Here is a 22,432-nt window from a genome sequence, read left to right on the forward strand (position 1 = left end):
CTTTTCAGTTTATTTGGAAGACAGAGAGAGTCTCTTCCATCTGCTTACCTACTTCCCAAATGCCCACAGTAACCAGGGCTGGGCCAGGTCCTAGCTGGGAGCCAACAGCTCTAGCTGGGTCTCCCATGTTGGGGAGCAGAGTCCTCTTTTGCCTGCTACATCCCAGAGTGGTGTCCAGTAGCAGGAAGCTGGCATTGGGAGCTTATCCAGTCTCCTGTATGCCAGTGGGGACATGGGATGTCAACTTCCCATTCAGTGTCTTGGACGTCGTGATGAATGCCTGCCTCTTTTTCTTCTCTTTTTTGCTTCTGTGCCAATATCGTGCCATTTTATTTAGGGGGTTTGTGCATGCCCAGGCTTTGGTGTCCGTACAGGGCTTTGGGGTGGGAGTGTTGTAGAATGAGTCCCTGTGGATGTGGAATGTGTGTGTGTCCCCTCTGCCAGGAGCCAACTGGATGTTCTTGGTGGGAACTGGTGTGAGTAACCCCATCCTCTAGGAGGGCAGGTGTGGGGCTGGTCAGGGACGTTTGTTCCTCCGTTCCAGGGTGTGTACCGCCAGTATCCCGGCTGTTGGAGCATGAGAAAGGGAGATAGAGCCTGTCTCTCTTCCCTCCTGCCTCGCCCTCCATGTTCACTCTCTCTCCTTCCTTCTTTCTTCATTCTCAAAATAAAATTCACTTTCGTGTTCTGCTGCTGGTTACGAAAGTGAGATGTGCTCAGAAATAATCCTGGCCAGACAAAAGAAGGAATGGACTCCCAGCCCAGCACCCCAAAATAGGCCCCCTGTCTGCACATATATGTGTCATTTGAACAAAAGTGGCGATGCCAGCGATTTTTTTCCTCCAAATACAATGTTCACATTTCCCCATCTTGGTACACACGGTTACCTGGTTCTTAATGAACTAAGTAATCCCTTACAGTTTTTGCGTGCCCGTAGGTGGTTTGGGAAGTGTGTGTTTGTATACTCTCTGTTCACTCCTACTATTTATTTTCTTCTTATTATTATTTTTATTGTTATTTTTAATTTGCTTGAAAGGTAGAGTGACAGAGAGAGGAGGAGAGAGAGATTTCTCCATTTGCTGGCTCACTCACCTCATGTCTGTAGGCGATGGTTGAAGCCAGGAGCCTAGAACTCTTTCCAGGATGCCGACATGGGTGCAGGAGCTTTGCACTTGGGCCATTCTCTGCTGCCCTCCTGGGTGCGTTAGCAGGGGGCTAGATCGGAAGTGCAGCAGTGGAGAGTGGTGGAAGGGTGGCCCAAGAGCTCGGGTCATTGCTACTTACATGGGAGACCTGGATAGGGCTCCTGGCTTACACCTGGACCGGCTTTGGTTGTTGAAGCCATCTGTGGAGTGAACTAGCAGATGGAAAATCTCTTTTTATAGCTCTGCTTTTCAAAAATAAACCTTTAAACACAAGCCAGGTGGAGGTGTTGAGAGCAAGACCATGGTCACTTGGGACAGTCCAGGTTGTGGGAACTTTGAAATGTTCATGAAAATGAAATTCAAGCATTATTTTTTTTTGCAAACTTTATAAAAAGGTCTTATTCATCTGCAAGGCAGAGCAATAGAGAGAAGGAGAGAGAAAGAATTTTCCATGTGCTGATCCACTCCTCAGATGAATACAACAGCCAGTCCTGGGTCCAGCTGAAGCCAGAAGGCAGAAATTGTATTCAGGTCTCCCACATTGGGGAAGGGACCCAAGCACTTGGGCCATCCTCTGCTGCCTTCCCTGGTACATTAGCAGGGAGCTGGACCAGAAGTGGAGCAGTTGGGAGTTGAGCTGACACTCCTATATGGGTGCCAGTCTCCTCCCAAAGTAGCTGCTTTACTTTTGTGTCACAAAGGTTTGTGCAGTCCATGCTTAGTTTTTTTTTTTTTAATCGGAAATGACGTAATGAAAGTTGAACTGATCTGAAGCCAGGAGCTGTGGAGCCTCTTCCAGGTCTCCAAAGAGGGTGCAGGATCCCAAGGATTGGGCCATCCTTTACTGCCTTGCCAGCGTTAGATAGGGAGCTGGATGGGAAGTGGAGCAGCCCGGACATGAAGCAGCTGGGGCCCCGCAAGAGAGTCTCATGTGTCCCAGCAGAAGGGGCGGTAGGCTGGAAAGAAAGCTGCTGTGTTTCCTCCTGCCCCCCCCCCCTTTTTTTGAGATTTGTTTATTGAAAGGCAGAGTTACAGAGAGAGGGAGGGCCCCACGCTCCTGTTGTCCCTTTATGTGGCTTTGAGAGACATGGACCAAAGGGAGTCACTGTGAGTGAGTGGGTGGATAAAGGAGGGTGCCCGTTTCACAGGCTGGCGGTGCCTGCTGGCTGGAGCATCCTGCCCGGTCTGCTGCACCTGCTCTCCAAGCTTGGAAAGTATCCCTTCAAGCCAGCCGGGGTGGTTTATAAGAGGGGCTCCAGGGGTGGGTGCTTGCCTTGGCACACTTCATGCGGGTTAGACCGAGGCAGCCACACAGAGATCGCCAGAGATCAGGCCTTGATCTGTGAGGCTGCTATGGCCATGAGGACCCACCAGTTCAACCTGAGCCAGAGGTAGAGCAGCTCTTGAAAGATGAAGTAGCCAGAGCCTGGTGAGAGAGGTAGAGTTGTCTGTCCCTGGTGACATAGCCAAGCAAGACTGGGCTGCAGCTGGGGGAGGTGTCAGGTGTCCGAGCCCAGGACATGGCTTTGGCTGGAAGCTGTGGTCAGAAGGCCTGAGAGCAGTTGAACCTTCTGGCAGCCCAGACAGCCCCTGGCACCCTGAGGGCTGGGTAGCAAGGGAGTGGTGAAGTGGAGGTGTTAGGGGTCCTTGGAGTCCAGTATGCCCCACCCTTCCCGCCATCACCCCCTTTCTGCCTGAAGCTTTGGGTCTTCTCTCCCCTTTGGACCAACCTCCCAAATGTCAATGGCAGGGAGGAGGTGGGGGAGGAGCAGCAGGAATGATGACTTTGGGCCCCTCTCCTCCCCTCCCCCTGTGGCTTGTGCAGGAGCCTGGGGAGGGGGGGTGTTTGGCTTCCTGGACCTCAGTGGAGAATTCTGTGCCAGACAATCATCTTGGCGCTTTCATTGCCTTCTGATGCTCTTCTAACTGTGCGGGGTCGGCTATTAACTGGTCATCAAACCTCAGCCTCTAGCCCATCAATAGTCATAAAGTTGGGGAGATAAAAGCCATCAGTTTTCCATTATAGCTGAAAGCAATACTGTAGATAGCTATTTTTTTCCGAACGCGGCAGATAGATGTATTTTAACTAGAGCAGGGCTTCCAGAGGCCCACTGCCAGGGCTTGGGATAACCTGACAGCCGGTTCTGTAGCTGGGGCGTTGGCGGGGGGCTTTCTCTGCCTCGCACTCTTATTCTTTCTGCGTGTGCACATCTTCAGGCTGGGGGTGGGAGCCGGGCAAGGCTCAGACTTGGGACTTTTGCACTGTTGTGGCCTCGGCTGATCTTTTTCCGTGGTCAGATGCATGGAGCTATCCTCCGAGACCCTCCTCTGCTTGAGCCTGGCTATTTGAGCAGGTGCTTCCTTGGCCTGAGGGGAGCCAGTGCAAGGGGAGTGGAAGGTGAGAGGGGTGGGGGCCCGCAGGCTAGGTTTGTGTGGAGCAGGGTGCTGGGCAGCAGTGGGGGTGGCTGCCCTGATGTATGGTTTCTGGAAGCTGCCCGCACACAAGCCGCCCATTTGGAAATGGATTTTGCCATGAACCTGCCTGGCTGTGAGCAGCCGTCCGAGAAGTCCTTGGAATGAGCTTTTGTGGTTCTAGAAGAATCTGGAGCAGAGGGTGGTGTCTGAGACCCCCTGCCTGTCTCTTCCCTCAAGCTGGTTTGGGCAGCCACCAATCCTGGCCTTTCCCAAGGGATCACTCGCCCTTCAGGGAGACCTTGTAAGACCCATCACGCAGGCTGCCACTTCTTGAAGTCCTTCTCTGTTCATGGGCTCCCACCACGACCTGGACAGAGCTCCTCTGAGCACGAGTCACAGTCATCCTATACACAGGTCCCATTTCCCAGAAACTCTGGGGTTCCCTGCCACGCAGCAGGAAATGACCTGCTCGGCTCATGCAGCTGTCCTGCTTGGTCCTGTGCGATTCCTCCTGCCAGCCATGCAGGGGCTCCCCGATGGGTGCTGAGTCTCTTTGCACCCCACCGCTGGGATCACCAACCCCCTGTGGTTGTGAACTCTATGAATCCCAGACAGACCCTCCCTCCTTTTCCCCCAGACATCCATCTCCATCACATCAGGTGAGGCTGCCCTGCTGTGGGCTCCCAGGGACCAGCACTCAGGGCCTGCTCACCTGCTTGGCCAGCGCAGCCCTCAGCCAGTCCTGGGCGTCTCCCTCTGTGTAGCAAGGACTACATTTGAGCAGCCTAGGCCTCTGGGTCCTGCTGGGCACACTGGAAGGGTGTGGAAGGTGCAGGAGCACCTGCCTCCTGCCATCTTTGTTTTTTTCTGTCCCTCTGTTGCTCCTGTGGGGATGTGAGAACAGCCTGTCTCCGGCACCCTGAGTCCCTCTGGCCCAGCTGCTTGTCTGCCCACTCCTGCACCTGCCCACTCACACCTGGTGCAGTCAGCGGGTGTGCAGCTCTTGGACATTCTCTGTCTTTTTTGAAGATCTATGTATTAAGAGGCAACATTACAGAGAGAAGGGGAGAGAGCGATATGTATCTTCCATTTACTGGTTTATTCCTCCAATGGCTAGAGTGGGCAGGGCTGAGCCAGGCCAAAGCCAGGAGTCAGGAGCTTCATCCAGGTCTCCCACATGGAGCAGGGGCCCAAGCCGTGGAAGTGGAGTAGGCAGAACTCTGATCGCTGCTGCTCGGAGGGCATGCTGGCACTGCAGGTGACAGCTTAACTTCTTCTTCTTCTTCTTTTAAGATTTATTTATTTATTGGAAAGGCAGATATACAGAGAGGAGGAGAGACAGAGAGGAAGATCTCCCATCCGATGATTCACTCCCCAAGTGAGCGCAATGGCTGATGTATGCTGATCCGGAGCCAGGATCCAGGAACTTCTTCTGGGTATCCTACGTGGGTGCAGTGTCCCGAGTCCCAAAGCTTTGGGCCGTCCTTGACTGCTTTCCCAGGCAGCAGGGAGCTGGATGGGAAGTGGAGCTGCCGGGATTAGAACCAGCACCCATATGGGATCCTGGCGCGTTCAAGGCAAGGACTTTAGCCGCTAGGCCATGCCGTCCAGGTGAATTTTTCTTCTGCCATACCTTTCATTCTGTGTCTTGCCCCCTGACCCTTGAACTTTGGTCTTAGCAGAGCCCTGGTGGGCTGTGTGTGTGTGTGTGTGTGTGTGTGTGTGTGTGTGTGTGATGCATGAAGCACTCCCGTGGAGAAGCAGGTCACTTTCTTGGATGCCCATTTCTGCTCTGTGTTTCTTGTGCTTGTCACCAGTCACCATTTAAAAAAATTATTTATTTATTTTATTGGAAAGGTAGATTTACAGAGAGAAGGAGATACAGAGAGAAAAATCTGCCTGTTGGTTCATTCCCCAAATGGCTACAAGGGCCAGACATAAGCTGATCCGAAGCCAGGAGCCTTTTTCGGGTCTCCCACGTGGGTACAGGGTCCCAAAACTTTGGGCTGTCCTCGACTGCTTTCCCAGGCCACAAGCAGGGAGCTGGATGGAAAGTGGAGCAGCCAGGGCACAAATTGTGCCCACATGGGATCCCGATGCATGCAAGGTGAGGATTTAGCTACTGGGTCATCGTGCTGGGCCCCAGTCGCCATTCTCGTCCCACATTCATGAAGTGGCCTTGCTTGATGGATTATCTTAGTTCAAATTCTCAGACCCACCAGGTCCTGGTGCTCAGGCTTTCTGCTTGTGGAGGTTTCCAGAAGATTTGGGCTTGACTTAATGACCTTTGACCTCAGACGTCTCCTCTTCCAGTTGGCTGTGTGCCCATTGCATATGAGGAGGCCTCATGGGAGATGACTTGGTCAGTGCTGGCACAGGCAATGCCTGCATGGGATCCCAGGCCTCGATCAGGGATGAGGCACCCAGCCCTCTGACGTCAGTGGGAGATCGGATGTTCTTGTTATGGAGGTGGAGGCTGGGGGCAGAGCCAAGACTGAGGGCTCTGAAGGAGGCAGATGGGGTCTTGCCTGGATCTATCAGGGAGTGGTGGGAGCCTTCAACTGGTCATATATGCACGTGGGGACAGGTGTGGGAGAGCATTGCATGTGCAGTGGGGACAGAGGCCAGTACCTGCTGCACTCTGTGGGCCTGTCTCAGGCTGGCAGTCTGGAATTCCTTAGCATATAGATTTTATTTTTTCTTAACACTCTTTTTGTAAAACACTAACCTCAGCGAAGGGGGAAGGAGGAAGAAAATACGGGAAAAAAAAAAAGCTGAGTTCAGCAGCCGCGGTTTGCTGTATTTTTCATCTTGCATCAGCAAGTTGGGACCACAAATAATCTGGTCTTACATGCTCCAGCGAGGCAGTAGCTTACGCTTCCGCTCTCCTCCTGTCGTTGTCACCGTCGCTCCCTTCCTGGGCTTGTGGCACAGGTGTACCCCCACCATACACACACACACACACACACACACACACCCAGAGTTAGGTGGGAGGAGGATCTCCCCAGGGACGCACTGGCCAGTAAGGGGCTCGCTAATTAATTTCTGAATGAAGTGCTGAAATTGGCGACATTGGCTTTGTTAGCTGAGGGAAAATGTCACTTAGAATAGATGTCGCCCTGATGAATGGCGGCTACTGAGATGTGCTGGGCGCCCTTTAGTCTATATAATGAGGGAGAGGATGAGGGCTTGCAGAGCTGCTCAGCTAGCTGCCTGATAGGCAAAAATTGGTGTTGACACGGCTGACTCTGGAATGGAGTCTGGGGCATGGGATGGGAGCTCCCACCCCAGTGCTTTCCTTGGGGCCAGACTGCTCTGCTGGCTGTTCCTGCTTTCTGGCAGGTCTAGGGCTGTGGTGTGCAGGCTTCTAGTCCACTCTGTCCACATCTGTTTCCAGTCCCTGCCCTACAGCCCTTCAGGTCAACTGATTTTGGGAATCAGTGTGGTGGGACTGTTGCATGCGTCCTCTTGCATGTAAAGAGGAAAGATGCTCAGTTGGCGTATGCCAGATTCCTGTCTCTAGAAGGTGTTTTTGCAGGTGTGGGTTGGTCTGGTCTCCCTCCACACACTGTACTGAGTGGGTGTGCCAGACACACAGTCACAAAAGGGGTTGTGACATTCTCAGGTTATGGAGCTCAGGAGGCAAGCAGATGTTTGGGACTCAAATCCCATGCCCTGTCCCCATCTCCTTGTGCATGTCCACTGGTCTCAGAAGGACGCTTTTCTCAGCCCTGCTCCTCAGGGACCTGTTGGTCTCGCCTCTGTAGGTCCCCAAGGCACTTGCTCACACTTAGAGTGCTGCTTAAGGAGGTGTGTTAATTCTGTAGGCCACTGCGGCCTCTTTCAGCAAATGCTATTACCGGCAATAGCCACAGTTGTTTCCCAAGGTCCTAACAGCTACCGGGCAGCATGGGTGGAAGGATGAACGATGGTCTCATGTAGAGGGGAAAGTGAGTGTTGAGCTGTCCTCGGGCCCAAATGAGTGTGCCAGGGATGAATCTGTGGGCTGACAGCTAGGAGGGTGCCTGTAGTTGTGTATTTTCAAGGAAATATGTTAGAGTTCTCAGGCTTTTCGCTGCTTACGGGGAAGGTCTCCATGCTTCCAGGTATAGCATCCCATCCATCCATCCATCCATCCATCCATCCATCCACTCACCTACCCATCACCCACACATTAATCCACCAACCCACTCACCCATCCATCCTTCCATCTGCTTATTCATCCACTCACCCTCATACTTGATCTTTCACCCACATATTCGTCCAACCATTTGTCTATTCACCCCATCTACCATCCATCTTTATATCCACTCATCCATCCATCCCTTCATCTGTTCACCCCTACTTATTCAACCATCCATCCTCCATCCATCCACACATTAATCCATCCATCCATCCATCCATCCATCCATCCATCCATCCATCCATCCACTCATGTATCCCTCCATCCTATTCATTAACTCACCCATCCACCATCTACCCAGCTACCTACCCATCCACCTATGTATCTGCCTGCCTGTGCACCTCCAGCTTTTGCTCATCCAGCCACCCACCTTTCCCTTCTTTTCCTTCCCCTCCATCTAGTGGTTGCCAAGTCCTCATTGGGTGTAGATCACTTTTTTGGGCACTGAGGTTTCAGACATGAGCAAGATGGTTTCTGTTCTGAAAGAATCTGCAGTTTAAAGGGAGAGATAGGATGAAAGATACAAGATCATGGTGCTGGTGTGAGGCAGTGTAGTAACTGGAGCCTGCAAAGTGTGGCTCCAAGTTGGGGGTGAGACATCTCAGAAACATGTCTGGAACAGGTGTGTATAGGCAGGGTTCTGTAGAAGAGGTTTACTGAAAGACAAGTTTGCATGATGTGTTCCTGGCAGGCGGAAGGCAGCCCAGAATCAAGATGACATGAAACATTGTGGTGGGGGAATCATCGGTGCTGCTGCAAGACTTGGGGTGAGGGAGAAGGTCCTCAGATGGCGGGGCGAGCATCAGGTATAAAGACTAAAACTTGGTTGAGAATGGTACTTGGGCAATGGGATCGTAAGAGAAATGCTTCATCTTAGGATGACTTGGAGGGAGGTGGACCAGCTGCTTCTGGCATGGTGTTTTGTAGCAGAAGGGAGGGTCTCAGGGTGGGGAGAATGGGAAGGAGGAAAGAAACCCAACCTGAACCACCAACCAGAACCCTATCAGCATTCAGAGAAAGTTGAAAGAAATCTTTCAGCTGGCTGGCCACCTAGCTCAAGGCTAACCACAGTCTTAACACAATAATAAGTCAATCCTCACTGAATAATTAAATAGAGAGCCTTCATAAGTATTGACTTAATGTGACAGCAAGTCTATAGTGACTTGGGGTTTGCTTATGTAAACACAATCTCTTGTTCAGCTTACTTAGCAGTTCAATGAAATAGAACAGTCCTTCAATTAAAATCAAATGATGCATACATTTAATTCTTTTCTTTCTTACTGCGTAATAATAGGTTTGGAACCTGGTGAAGGGATAGGGGAAATGGAGATGAGAGGGCATGCCCAACACCTGTGTTTGGAGGATATGAAGAGGTGTGTCCAGCAGTGTCTCTTGTAGGTGACCTTAGTGCCTACCTCCGGTGTCCATGGTGGCAATCCAGAGGGCTTGGGTTGGTCTCACTTCACCCAGACCCTCTGGACCCACTGTTCTGGATCCTTGATGGGGTTTAGGGTCTGGCTGATGGCTTCAGTCAGCTGGGGTCCAGTGGCTCTAGCCACGGTCCTTTGCCCATGGATACCTTCAGGGCTCACCCAGAGTGTGATGGGTGCCAGGTGAGCTTCTGGGAAAAAGTGGGTGGGCATGTGAGAAGGAGGAAGGTGGCACACAGGGATCGTAGGGTTTTCCCAACGGGCATACCAGTCCTGCAAGCGGAGGCTGATTTTGCTACACAACTGTGCCAACCTGCATAATGACAATCTTAATGCCACTTTATTAATAGGGAGTAGCTTCCTTTTTGAAATTTACCTTTGGGGGGGCCAGTACTTTGGCTCAACTGGCTAAACCTCCACCTCTGAGCAACACTATGGCTGCTCTACTTCCCATCCAGCTCCCTGCTTGGGAAGACAATAGAGAGTGACTCAATGTCTGGGGACCCTGCACCCACGGGGGAGACCCGAAAGAAGCTCCTGGCTCCTAGCTTCAGATCAGCTCAGATTCAGCCATTGCAACAACTAGGGTAGTGAACCAGTAGATGAAAGAACTTTCTCCCCCTCATTTTCTCTGTAAATCTGCCTTTCCACCTGCAAGCATCAGGATCCCATATGGGTGCCAGTTCATGTCCTGGCGGCTCCACTTCCCATCCAGCTCCCTGCTTGTGGTCTGGGAAAGCAGCAGAGGATGGCCCAAAGCCTTGGGACCCTGCACCTGTGTGAGAGACCTAGAAGAAGCTCCCAGCTCCTGGTTTTGGACGACTCAGCTCCAGCCATTGCGGCCACTTGGGAAGTGAACCAGCAGATGGAGGATTTCTCTCTCTCTCTCCTCTCCTCTCTGTAAACCTGCCTTTCCAATAAAAATAAATAAATCTAAAAGAAAATAATTGTGGCAAAATACATGAACATCAAATCGACCCTTTTAACCATTTTAAAAATAAAATTTATTGATTTTATTTATTTAAAAGGCATATTGATGGGAGGCAGAGGGAAAGAGTTTCCATCTGCTGGTCAACTTTCCCCATTCCCCTAAATGGCCACATCAGCCATTCCTGAGCCTGCCTGCCTGCCTTCCTTCCTTCCTTCCTTCCTTCCTTCCTTCCTCCCTTCCTCCCTTCCTCCCTTCCTCCCTCCCCTCTTCCTCTCTCCCCTCTTCCTGCCTTTCCTTTCCTTTCCTTTCCTTTCCTTTCCTTTCCTTTCCTTTCCTTTCCTTTCCTTTCCTTTCCTTTCCTTTCCTTTCCTTTCCTTTCCTTTCCTTTCCTTTCCTTTCCTTTCCTTTCCTTTCCTTTCCTTTCCTTTCCTTCCCTTCCCTTCCCTTCCCTTCCCTTCCCTTTCGTTTCCTTTCCTTCCTTCCTTCCTTCCTTCCTTCCTTCCTTCCTTCCTTCCTTCCTTCCTTCCTTCCTTCCTTCCTTCCTTCCTTCCTTCCTTCCTTCCTTCCTTCCTTCCTTCCTTCCTTCCTTCCTTTCTTCCTTCCTTCGTGCCTGGGCCTGCTGGCACCTCCTGGCTGGGCAAAGAGCTGTGCACAGGTGCTTAGGATGCTGGTGGACATGCAGTGGATGATGGCGGGTTTCAGTTTTCTGGAGAGGAGTGGGCTGCTGCTGTCTGGTGGTCTTGGAGGAAGTGGCTAGAGGGGGTGGTCAGGCTCTGACATGGCATAGCAAAGGCAACCAGGAATGCCTGCTGGGGCCTGGCTCGTTAGAACCACACAGGATGCCTGTGCAACAGCTGGGGTTGGGATTATTGGCAGGTGGTAAGACTGCTATGCTGTGATGGACATGGGTAGGGGGTGTGATTCAGGAGGAAAAGGCATGCAGCTGCACCTTGTGCCTGGCTCTTGGGAAGCCACCAACCCTGGCCCCAGTCCCTACACTTCCCCGTCCACCTTCCAATCTCCCTAGCTCCCAGGGGGACCTGCCTCAGGCAGAGGAGGCAGGGAAGGCCACCAGAGGCAATTCCTGTTTCTTTCATTATGTCCCCTCCTGCCACAGGTCTCGGCTGGCCGACTTCCACGCCAACTGTCGGGCCTCCTACCGGACGCTCACCAGCTGCCCCGGGGACAATTACCAGGCCTGTCTGGGCTCCTATGCGGGCATGATCGGTAAGTCCTTCCCTTCCACATGTACGCTGCACCCTGAACGTGGCCTTTGCTACTGCAGACCAAGAGCTGTGAGAGGGACTTGAGGGAAGACATCCCTGCTTGGAGGAGGAGGAGGAGAAAGAGGAAGAGGCCCCATCCCCTTTTCCTGGGGGAAGGGAAACCTTTATAAAGCTTTTGTGTAAGAAGAGATTGCATTGGTTTGATTTGTGCTGAGCAGTTTGCGCGAGTAGTTTGATCAATGCTCTACCTGGACAGGGTGTGTGGGTCAGCATTCGCATTTCACAGATGAGCAGACTGAGGCCCAGGGAAGGTGCCTCATTGGCTCAGCTTGTGCCCACACGCTCTGGGTTCCATACCTCCTGGCCGTGAACTTGTGGCTTCACCATGGCCCCCTTGCTCATCAGTGGAGGAGAAAGCAGGGTGCCTCTCTGCCCTAGTTGGGGTGTGGACCTGCTGGGGTGTCCCCTCCACTCTCTTGTCCCCTCACTGTGCCTAGCCCTGTGCCCTCTGCTGAGCCCTGTTAGTTGTTGGGATAGCAATGCTCAATAAGAATTGTGCGTTGGGATGCATGGGTGTGCGTGTGCACAAGGGGGTCTGGGGTCCAGAGGCAAGGCCCCACTGCTTTCCCGTTCTTCCCTTCTCCCGGCCAGGTTTTGACATGACTCCTAACTACGTGGACTCCAGCCCTACGGGCATCGTGATATCCCCCTGGTGCAGCTGTCGCGGCAGTGGCAATGCAGAGGAGGAGTGTGAGAGGTTCCTGAGTGACTTCACAGAGAACCCGTGCCTCCGTGAGTTGGGGATGCTGTGTGGGAGCCCTTGGGTGCACCCCAGCATTTACCTCCTTCTTTTTGCCTTCCCTGCGACAGGTGGTGGTGGTGGTGGTGGTGTGTGTAGCTCTTGGAGACTGACTCCAGAGCAGTCAAGTTCATCACGGTGGCCTTGAGCATGCGTTGAGTGAAGGATGAAGGTTAGGGGCTTCAGAGCAGCTGTCCTCTCTTCCCCTCTCCCTGTAATGCGTCTGTTTCCTCTGTAGCTGGTGACATCACCTTGACATCCCTGGGCCCCTTTCTCAGTGGCTAGAGAGCATGTGCATAGAGGGATTCAGCAGCCACAGCTCCGATCTTGGCAGGCTGACAGCCAGTGCTGCCTGGGCCGCATGGAGCTCCATCTCTTCTCCTCCTCTTCCTTGTGTCTGTCTGCCCCTCTGTCCTTCCCTCCTGCCTGTTTGCACATGTTGCGTGGATAATGCCTGTTGCTCATGAGCATGTGTGTCTGATGGAGGAGGCCTTAGGAGGACATCACAGGATGGGGGCTGGATGTCTCCATGCCTGAAGGCTTCTCAGAGGATGTGTAGCTGTTGGTGGGTGGATAAGGAAGGCAGTGGTTGCTTGAAGAGGCAGGGTCAGTGTCCCCTGGACTCCCCAGAAGCCCATGGAGGGAATTAGCCCAGCCACATGGGGTTGAACATTCAGTGCACGGGTAGGCCAGCGTCTGTATCCTAAAGTGTGGCCTGGCAGATCTGAAAATGGTGGTGGTGATGAGTAATGGGAGGGCCGTCAGCTGACCTTGCCCAGACAGGATCTGCCTCTCTGGGCAGTTCACCTGCTCCTGTGTGGAGATGGTGGGGTTAGGGACAGAGCTGCACCAGCAGGCTGCAGAAGCTGGGGAACCAGGGTAGGGAAGAGAGGCTGGTGGGGAGAGAGCTTCAGCAGGTGGCTCTACTGATGGCAGGTGGGGTGAGTGTTAGGAGGAGCCGTTGAGTGCAGAGTTAAGCGGCGAGATGGCCCTCCAGGTGTAGGACAGAGGTAGGGCTTGCTCTTGGCTCTTGGTGATAGGGTTCAAGCCTTGGGGACAGAGCCTGATGCCAGGAGCATGGTCTCCAGTGAGTTAATGCCCATGGCATGCGAGTTGGGGGGCAAAGAGAAGGGCTGGTCCTGGGGTCCTTGGAATGCCAGTGTTAGGGACCTTGCAAGTGTCTGGGCGTGGCTGAGGAGACAGCGGGCTCTGTGCCCAGGCACTGGGGGCTGAGAAGCTTCTAAGGAGGGGGGCTGCAGCATCGATATGAGGAAATAGTTTTCGCCATCCTGGCACTGCCCGCTGCCCGACTCTTCTCTTCCCCTCCTCTATCCTTCAGTCTTTGTTTGCTCTGGTGTCTGTCCCATTTTAGCCTACCTCTGGCTGCTCTCTTCTCTCAGTGGGTGCCCCCTCCTCCGAGGAAGGTGGTACGGTCAGGGTGGGGGCAGGTGCAGAGGTGATGGGTAGAGGGCCCCCTTGTCACTACATCCGCCTGTCTCGCATCCACACTCCAGGAAACGCCATCCAGGCCTTTGGCAACGGCACAGATGTGAACTTATCTCCGAAGAGTCCCCCCATTCTGGCTACCCAGGCCCCTCGGGTGGAGAAGCCACCTTCTTTGCCAGACGACCTGAGTGACAGCACTGGCCTGGGGACCAGTGTCATCACCACCTGTACATCCATCCAGGTGAGGACCGTGGGCCTGGAGCTTGGGGAAAGAGGGGAGGGTGCACAGTGAGCTGTGGGATCTGGGAGATAGCAGGAAGCCAGCAGCAGAGTGGGGAGCAGTTTGCATGGGGCCAGGAGGCAGCCCCAGAGAGCCTTCCCTGGAGTCTGGGAACCTGGGTGGTGGGGAAGAGCTGCAGGGGGTCATTTATCACCAGTTCGTTCATTTAGGTGTTCCATTTCACAAGTAGTTTTTGTTTCAGATTTATGTGTTTTTTAAAAACTTTATTTTTTATTGGAAAGTCATATATACAGAGAAGGAGAGGCAGAGAAAGATCTTCCATTCCCTGGTTCACCCTCTAAATGACCACAGTGGCCAGCACTGAGCTGATCCGAAGCCAGGAGCTTCTAATAAATCTCTCATGTGGGTACAGGATCCCAAGGCTTATGGACTGTCCTCGACTGCTTTCCAGGCCACAAGCAGGGAGCTGGATGGGAAGTGGGGCTTCTGGGATTAGAACTGGCACCACTATGGGATCCTGATGTGTGAAAGATGAGAACTTTAGCTGCTAGGCTATCACACCGGGCCAAGATTTATGTATCTGAAAGGCAGAACAATGTGGGGGGCGGGGGGAAGGAGAGTCAGTCCATCCTCTGGTTCCCTTCTCAAAAGGTGACAAGAGCCAAATCTGAAATCAGGGGCTCCACTCTGGTCTCCCACATGGCTGACAGGTGCCCGAGCACTTGGGCCATCTTTCCCTGCTTTCCCAAGCAATTAGTAGGGTGTTGGATCGGAAGTGGAACCCTTGGGACTTAAAAACCAGCACTGTTTATGGGATGCTGGCATCTTAAGCCATAGCTTAACTCATTGCACCCCGACAGCCAGTCCCTTGTGAGTGTTTGACACCTGCTACACGGCAGTACTGTATGAGACACCAGAGAAATGGAATGGTCACAGTTTGTTAACTGTAATTGCTGTGTCGTGTGCTAGTAGACTGTGCCTGCCTCATTGAATGTGCTCAGACAATGTTGGTGCTCTCGTTTCACACCCAGGAGACTAACCTGGAGGGATCAGGTGACATAGTTAAGATTACATTGCCAAATGTTCATTTGTCCATCCATCCACCCGTCCTTCCATTCATCTGCCCATCCATCTATCCACTCATACCCCAACCTGTCTGTCCTTTCATGTATCCATCCATCCATCCACCTACATTTTTTAAAGCTTTATTTTTTTATTGGAAGGACAGATTTACAAGAAGGAGAGACAAAGAGAATGATCTTCCAACAGCTAACTCACCCCTAAGTAGCTGTAATGGCCGGAGCTGAGTTGATCCAAAGCCAGGAGCCAGGAGCCTTCTCCAGCCTCCCACCTGGGTGCAGGGTCCCAAGGCCCTTGGCCATCCTTCACTGCTTTCCCAGGTCACAGGCAGGGAGCTGGAAGGGAAATGGGGCAGCAGGAATACTAACCAGCGCACATTTGGCATATGCAAGGCGAGGACTTTTGGCCCTAGTCCACCGTGCTAGGCCTCATCCAGGTCTTCCAGGAGTTTCTGGGGCATGCTGACGAAGAGGTGGCCACCTTCATGGGTTTTGTCATCCTTCTGGTCTTGTTGAGGGTAAACAGGCCTGTGGTGGTCCTGTCATGGGGGGCCCTGTGGCACTGTGCCTCCCCACTCAGCATCTCTGTGGGCTCTGTCTGGGAACCTGGTTCTAGGAGGGCTGCGTGTGTGTGTACATGCGTGTGCACACACACACACGCACGCACATGTATACAAACCAAAGGGTCCACAAGCCCCCAAAGGAGAGAAAAGGAATTTAGATGGAGACACTATCAGGGCGGGCCAGGGGTCCAGCCAGGATAAGGTGGTAAATGGGTGCAAGGCACGGTGGCTGGTTCAGGCAGGACTTGGGAACCTGAATGCTTCTGTCTCAGTCCCAGCTAGCAGATGGGGCCACAGCAATTAGGCTGGTTGGTGCCAGGCAGTAGGGACACGGTTCTCAATGGGATGACATGCTGGCTGAGGTCCATGGTGGGCATTCATGGGGCCTGTGATGAAGACTGGAGCCAGTCCTTGGGCTGAGATTCTCCTGTACAGGGCTGCATGCTTGCTACTGCCCCTCCCTGTCCCCAGGGCTCTGCTGCCCAGGCACTGCTGACCTCTGCAGCCTTGCCAAACTCAGCATGGAGTATCTGATGGCCTGCTCCCTGCACTGGACAGTTCTTAATTTCACTGGGCATGTTTGAATGAGCTACGGACAGGCAGGAAGGCAGGGGGCTTGCGGGTCCCAAGCCACAAACACATAGATAGTTTCCAGTTCAAGTTCATGGTAGAGTGATGGGCCGCTCAGCTGTTCAGAACATGTCCCCCATATGCCTCTCTGGGCCCTACCTGACCACTCCAGTACCTCATGACACTCCTTCCTTGCCAAGCGCTCCAATGGCTTGCACCTGGCAAGGTTGCCCGGCTGACATGCAGTGTGGCAAGTATCACTAATCAATCACAGCTCCCCTCCCCCACTGAGTCCAGACAAGGGTTCATTGGCATCTTTTTTTGGGACTCAGACGCTGTTCCTGGTCTCTGGTGTTCATTCATTCATTCATTCACTTGGTTTTGCATGATATTCAGTATAGCCCGTGCCGAGTTGCTGTTGGAAGCCACATGATGCTCAGGGCAAAGACAAGAGGATGTAGTGTTCTGCAGGTGCAGACACCTGCCATCGTTGATGACCGCTCATTGGTTGGGTTACACCTGTGTCCGTTGGGAGCTCATGGGAGTCAGGACTATGCTGTGTGGGGTTAATCCAGTGCTTCTTGTCATGTCCCCTGTGCCTGATGCCACCTGTGCACAGTCACTCTGCCCATTGGTCTTACCCAGTGCCTTCTGTCCCACAGGAACAGGGCCTGAAGGTCAACAGCTCCAAAGAGTTGAGCATGTGCTTTACAGAGGTGAGTGCACGAGGGTGGGACCTCGGGTCCGCCTCAGGCTCACATCCCCACCCTTGCCTGTCCTGCATAGGTGCTGGGGGGCAGGCAGGGGACAGGTGCACAGGCTGCAGCGTGGCCCTCGCCATCCCCCTGTGGGGTGGGTCAGGGGCAGAAGCCCTCTTGGCCCTTTCTTACTCTCGCCCACGAGCACATTGGGGCCTCTGCTCGGCGCTGGTTCTGGGCTGTTAGGAACATGGAGCGGAGGGAGGAGACACACATTAGCATGGCGGGTTTGGATACTCAGAGCAGAGGAGATGTGGCTCTCCCCTCTCCTCTGAGGACTCAAGTCCCTGGGGACCCTGCGAGCCTATCTTTGAGGTCTTCATGCATTTGCCTTCTCATTGGGGTGCACAGGTCTTGCTCCCCAGACACAGGGGAAAGGAGGGGCCTGCTGCTTCCCTCCCTCCTTTGGCCAACCAGACTCTGAGGAAGCCCAGCCAGGCCAACAGAGGGCAGAGGAGGCTCCCTCTAGGCAGACAGACGGTCAGGGGTTGGGGCAGCTGGAGGGATGCCTGGGTCCCTGGCTCTATCTGACTGCAGCCCTGCTGTTGTTTTTTCTTTTCTTTTTTTTTTTTTTTCCCAATCTCCTCTCCATTTTCCGGATCTCTGTCTCCTCCTCCTCGTGCCGTGGACTCAGCTGACGACCAGCATCATTCCGGGGAGCAACAAGGTCATCAAACCAAACTCTGGCCCCAGCCGAGCCCGGCCGTCGGCTGCCTGGACCGCCCTCCTGCTCCTGATACTCAAACTGGCCTTGTAGGCACCCCTCCCTGGGGAACTGTGTGTTGGTCCAGTTTCTGGAAAGTTCCACAGACAAGAACTGCCACTGGACAGGATGGAAGAATACGCAGACACACACGGGCACCACATGCACCTTGCAAAAACAACGACAACAAAAGTTTTTTCCCACCTTGTTTCTCCCAGGTTCTTTCTCTGGAGAAGTTTTTTTTCTAAAGCCAAACAGACAAGCAGGGTGGAGAGAAACACCGTCCATTCGCTCCAGGGATTTTCTTCTCTGAATCCTGCCGAAGCAAAAGACCAAGCTGCCCAGAGGCTGTGTGACTGTACCTGCAGCAGGCTGAGGCAGGACAGGCCCGGCTGGGCACCTGCCCTGGGGAGGGGGCAGAGGGCTGTGGGAGCCCATGTCTGCCATCCTCACCTCTTACCTGCTAGATAGAGCAGGGGTCCTGCTTCTGTCTCTGTCCTCAGCGGGGGGCTCCCAGGAGTGTTTACGTATGTCTTGGGGATCCCCACGGATGCCTGTGGAGGGGGCCGTGTGCCCTGAGCTTCCTGGGTGGTTCTGCCTGCCTGGGGCACCTGCTCCAGAGTGCTGCTTCCCCCCCTTCCACCTCCTCCTCCTCCTTCTGAGTGGTGGTCAGAAGTTTCAAGTCCAAGAGAAATGAAGCTTTGCTGGCGTCATGGTTTCTTGGGGGTCTGTGGAGGAGGTGACCCTTGGTGGAGAAGGGGTGCTGAGTTGCAGAAGAGACTGCCAGGTGGACATGCGTCTCTCGCCTCTCCATGTCCCTTCTCTCTCTCTCTCTGCTCTCTTTTTCTCAGTCTCTCTCCGAGACCCAAGTCAGCTGCACATACAGTCTCTTTAACCGTGTGTACATATACATCCACATTTGTGTATCGTGTGGTTCTCCGTTCTTTCCTTTTTTTAAAGAAATGAGACTATCAGAATAATACCCCCAACAGATGAGCGAAAATGTATTATTGTAAAGTTTATTTTTTTTAATGACGTTGTCTATAATGGGAACGGATGGCTCCCGGCCTCCACTCTCTCTGGCTCTTGTGTGCTCGGCTGCCGTCGGTCTCACTGGGCTGTGGCTGGGGGGCCCCTGGTCCGCATTCACGCTTAAGCTAAAGGTTCCAATAAATGTTCTTGGAAGCAAGTCGCCTGCCATCTTGCTCCTGTGCAGCGGTGCCAGCCCTGTTGGTGTGTGTGCGTGTGTGTGTGTGTGTGTGTGTACGAGTGAGTGTGTGTAGGAATCTCCCCTGGTACTCCTGGCTTATCCCAGATAGACAGCTGTGAGAGCAGAGACCTGATGGAAGATCTTCCTGTCCTTCCCTGCATAAATCTGATCTGCCTTTCCAATAAAAATAAATAAATCTTAGAAAAAAAAAGTTAGGACAATGAGTGAGCTGGCGTGAATGAGAAGGGATTTTTTTAAAAGAGATTTACTTGTGTATTTCAAAGTCAGAGTTTGTAAACAGAGAGGGGAAAACACACACACACACACACACACACACACACATACACCTTAACTCATGAGTTCACTTCTTCCTAATGGTCACAACATGCAGGGTTGGACCAGGCTGAAGCCAGAAACCAGGAGCTTCTTCCAGGTCTCCCATGTGGGATGGTGGCCCTAGCACTTGGGCCATCTGCTGTTGCTTTCCCAGTATATTAGCAGGAAGCTGGATGGGAGGTGGAGCAGCCAGAGCTGAGCCCATATGGGATATAGTATTGCATATAGCATCTTTACGTGCAGTGCCACAACACTGGCCTCTTAGTTTTTTTTTTTTTTTTAAGGCAGACAGACAGAGACTGAGACAGACATAGAGAGATCTTCCACCTGCAGATTTGCTCACCAAAAATGCTTGCAGCAGTTGGGATGGAGCCAGGCTGACACCAGGAACCCTGAGTTCCATCCTCGCCCTGGCTGCCTCCCAGGTGCATTAGCAAGAAGCTGAGGGCAAGGGCAGGGCCGGAAATCAAACCCCGGAATGCCTACACGGGATGTGGGCATTCCAAGGGGCGCCTTTGCTGCTTGCCAAACACTAGCCCCTGAACTATGGCATCTGGAGGTGTGTGTGTGAGTGTCTGCTCCTTGACTTCAGTCATGAGGGTTGGCATTCTCTGAGTCCTCCCTGACCTTGCAGCTGCCCTAGGCATCCTCGTCTTTGCAGCTGGTCTCTCTTGGGTTTTGTGGGTTCCATGTGCTCCGGATATCAACTCTGTGCTGGAGTCTCTTTGGTAATGGAATGCCCGGTCAGACTCCCTGGCTGGTTCCCAGAGGGGTATGACCAATATGGCCCTTGGCTCTGTCTTCTCCCTGGGGCACTGGCCCCGGGCAGCTGAGCCTCGGTTGTCAGTTGCACAGCTCCAGCTTGGCTGCTCTGAGTACACGTGACTCTGCAGGTGGGTGTCCAGGAGCTCCCAGGGTTGTGGCATTGGGAGAGGGAGAGATCCCTGCAGGTTCACCTTGAGGAGAAACCCTTGGTGGGTCTTGTTGAGAAGACTCCATCCGGTGTGCAGCTGTGTCTTCTGCGGGGTTGATAAGACATTTATTTTCCTCCGAATCTCTGTCCTGTTTCTTCTTTAGTTCAAGTCTGAGCTGCAGGAGCCACATTTGCAAGACATCGTGTTGCAAAACCTCCCATCTGTGTCTGCCCCTTCACTTAGCAGTAAGCCTGCACCGCCACACCCTGCTGAGACCTCTCTGACACTTGCTGACTTCACATTCATTCTCACTTTCTGTTCACTCTCCCTTCTGCGTGGGCTGTGTCACTCAGTGGGAAGTGCCTTGGCCAGAATGCAAACATCTGGGTTTGCATCTTGGGCAAAACCCACTTAACCTCTTGTGTGTGTGTGTATGTTTAATAGATTAATGGATTCTTTTATTATTTTTATTTGAAGGGTAGATTTGTAGAAACAAGGGGGAAGAGAGAGAATCTTTCATCTACTGATTTGCTCTGCAAATGGCTGCAACATCTGGAACTGGGTCTGTCTGAAGCCAGGAACTACGCAATTCTACTGGGTGTCCCATAGGGTGCAGGCGCCCAGCACTTGAGCCCTCTTCCACTGATTTCCCAGGCTATAAGCAGGGAGCTGGACTGGAAGTGCAGCAGCTGGGACACGAACTGATGCTCATAGGCCATGCTGGCTTCATATGTATGTCATATGAATTCATATCAATTTTAGGGTGGATTAAAAACACAGTATGGGGTTGGGGTAGGAATCACAGGTGAGGTGTTGTCATTTTAGTCCACTATATGTGAGTGTTGGTGACAGTTGGTCAGTTGAGCCTGGGATCTGTATTTTAGCTGATTGGTCAGAGGGACAGACTGAAGGATGCACCTTCGCCTTCCTTATTGTAAACTCTAATCTGGGGAGAGTGTTGGAATGGAGACTTGGCATCTGCTTCCAAGAAGAACACAATTGATGTAGACTTGGTTTTCTTCTTAGAGATACTTCCTGAGCACCTGCTCCAGGTCCAAGGGCCTTGGGTACAGCAGTAAACGAAAAACAGACTCATCAGGTCCAGTACGCTGAGCAGAAGATAGCCATTATGGGATCTATTTCCTGGAGAAAGAGCAGGAAGGGCAGGGAGAGGCATGGCCTGGGCTGAAGGCAGGAGGCGCAGGCTGGAATGGGCCTGGGCATGATTGCCTGGACTGGTCTGGCCAGGTGAGTGTGAAATCCTTGAACCAAAGGCATGTGCAGCAGGGGGAGTTGTACCTTCTGCCTGAAGAAACCGGACTGGACCTACCGTGCCAACCTTGTGGCTAAATGTCCATTGTACATCTCTCAGCAGAGAACCCAGCAGGAAGCCACTGACAAAAGCCTCCATGGAGAAACTTGGGCAGAGAAATGAATGAGGCTGTAAGTCAGAAGTTCATGAACATTGTGAAAAAGAAAAAAAGGAGGCTTAAAGGAGAATGTTGCAGTCAACACTGTTTGCTGTGTAACTGGAGGAAACTGGTATGTTGGTGTGTGTGAGTAGATATTTGTGTATTAGCACATGGAACTAGAATGGTTAACTGTCAAACCAGAAGAGGAAAAAAAAAATCTTACCTCGTGTGTGGAAAGAAGGAAAATAGAGTGTGGAAAGGGGAATGTGAAGCAAAGTAGACAATGCCATTCACAGCAAAATAGCAACATAAATACTGTAAGTGGATTAAATGCCTAATTCAAATAATCAACTCATAAATTGGATTACAATGATCATATTTAGGAATGTATTTTCTACTAGGGATATATAGAGGGGGCTTGGAAATAAAGGAACGGGAGAAATTGCAAGTGAGTAGACCAAGAGAAAGTCAATAAGGAGAAAGAAGAGGAACACTATATTCCAGTAAGAGAAATAAAGAAAATTACAAAGGTATTAAAAATTATGCAAATAGATAGCTAGCAACACAGCCTCAAAGTTATGTAAGTGTGCATATATAAAGTAGTAGAAGTTTCTACAGCAGTAGAACTTAGGGAGAAATAGGCCAATGAACTATTTCATTAGAATATTTCCAAAATATTCCTTTCATAAGTTTATAGAGCATGTAAACAAAATGTATTAAGTGTATGGAGAATTCGAATGGCTGTCTTAAGAACTCAAATGTACATCTACATGTGCAGTTATAGCACATTGTCCCTAACATGAAATCGAAGTTCCTTTGAGTATATGTAGACATTCATAAAAGTGACCACACATCAGGTGACCTCCATGAATTCCAAGGAGTCAACACCATACAATGTTTCTTACTCCAAAAGCTCTCCAAGCTTGCACATTTGGAAACTGAAAAAACGGAAGTTTTGGATGAAAAACCAAGTAGTAGTGACAGTTGCAGCATCTTTAGAGGTCAATGAGCGAGTCAGCCACGTGGTCACAGGTAAAGCCACAACGAGGGGCAAAGGCATAGCCACAGGTG

At 52.1% G+C, this 22,432-nt stretch overlaps 1 protein-coding gene across 3 annotated transcripts in view; it reads left to right on the plus strand.

The window, feature by feature from the left end:
- Nucleotides 1-18,678, plus strand: part of GFRA2 (GDNF family receptor alpha 2) — a 41,890-nt gene extending 23,212 nt beyond the window's left edge. For all 3 annotated transcript variants that reach the window (XM_040971291.1, XM_040971292.1, XM_040971293.1), the window contains 5 exons: nucleotides 11,222-11,331; nucleotides 11,982-12,122; nucleotides 13,644-13,816; nucleotides 16,691-16,744; nucleotides 17,421-18,678. In XM_040971291.1, the coding sequence (XP_040827225.1) occupies nucleotides 11,222-11,331; nucleotides 11,982-12,122; nucleotides 13,644-13,816; nucleotides 16,691-16,744; nucleotides 17,421-17,543 (601 nt within the window). In that variant the 3' untranslated portion in view covers nucleotides 17,544-18,678. The remainder of the gene's footprint in view (nucleotides 1-11,221; nucleotides 11,332-11,981; nucleotides 12,123-13,643; nucleotides 13,817-16,690; nucleotides 16,745-17,420) is intronic.
- Nucleotides 18,679-22,432: the final 3,754 nt, after the last annotated feature.

The sequence above is a fragment of the Ochotona curzoniae genome, unplaced genomic scaffold, assembly GCF_017591425.1.
Source record: "Ochotona curzoniae isolate NIBS_2020 unplaced genomic scaffold, NIBS_Ocur_1.0 contig_21, whole genome shotgun sequence".
NCBI lineage: Eukaryota > Metazoa > Chordata > Mammalia > Lagomorpha > Ochotonidae > Ochotona > Ochotona curzoniae.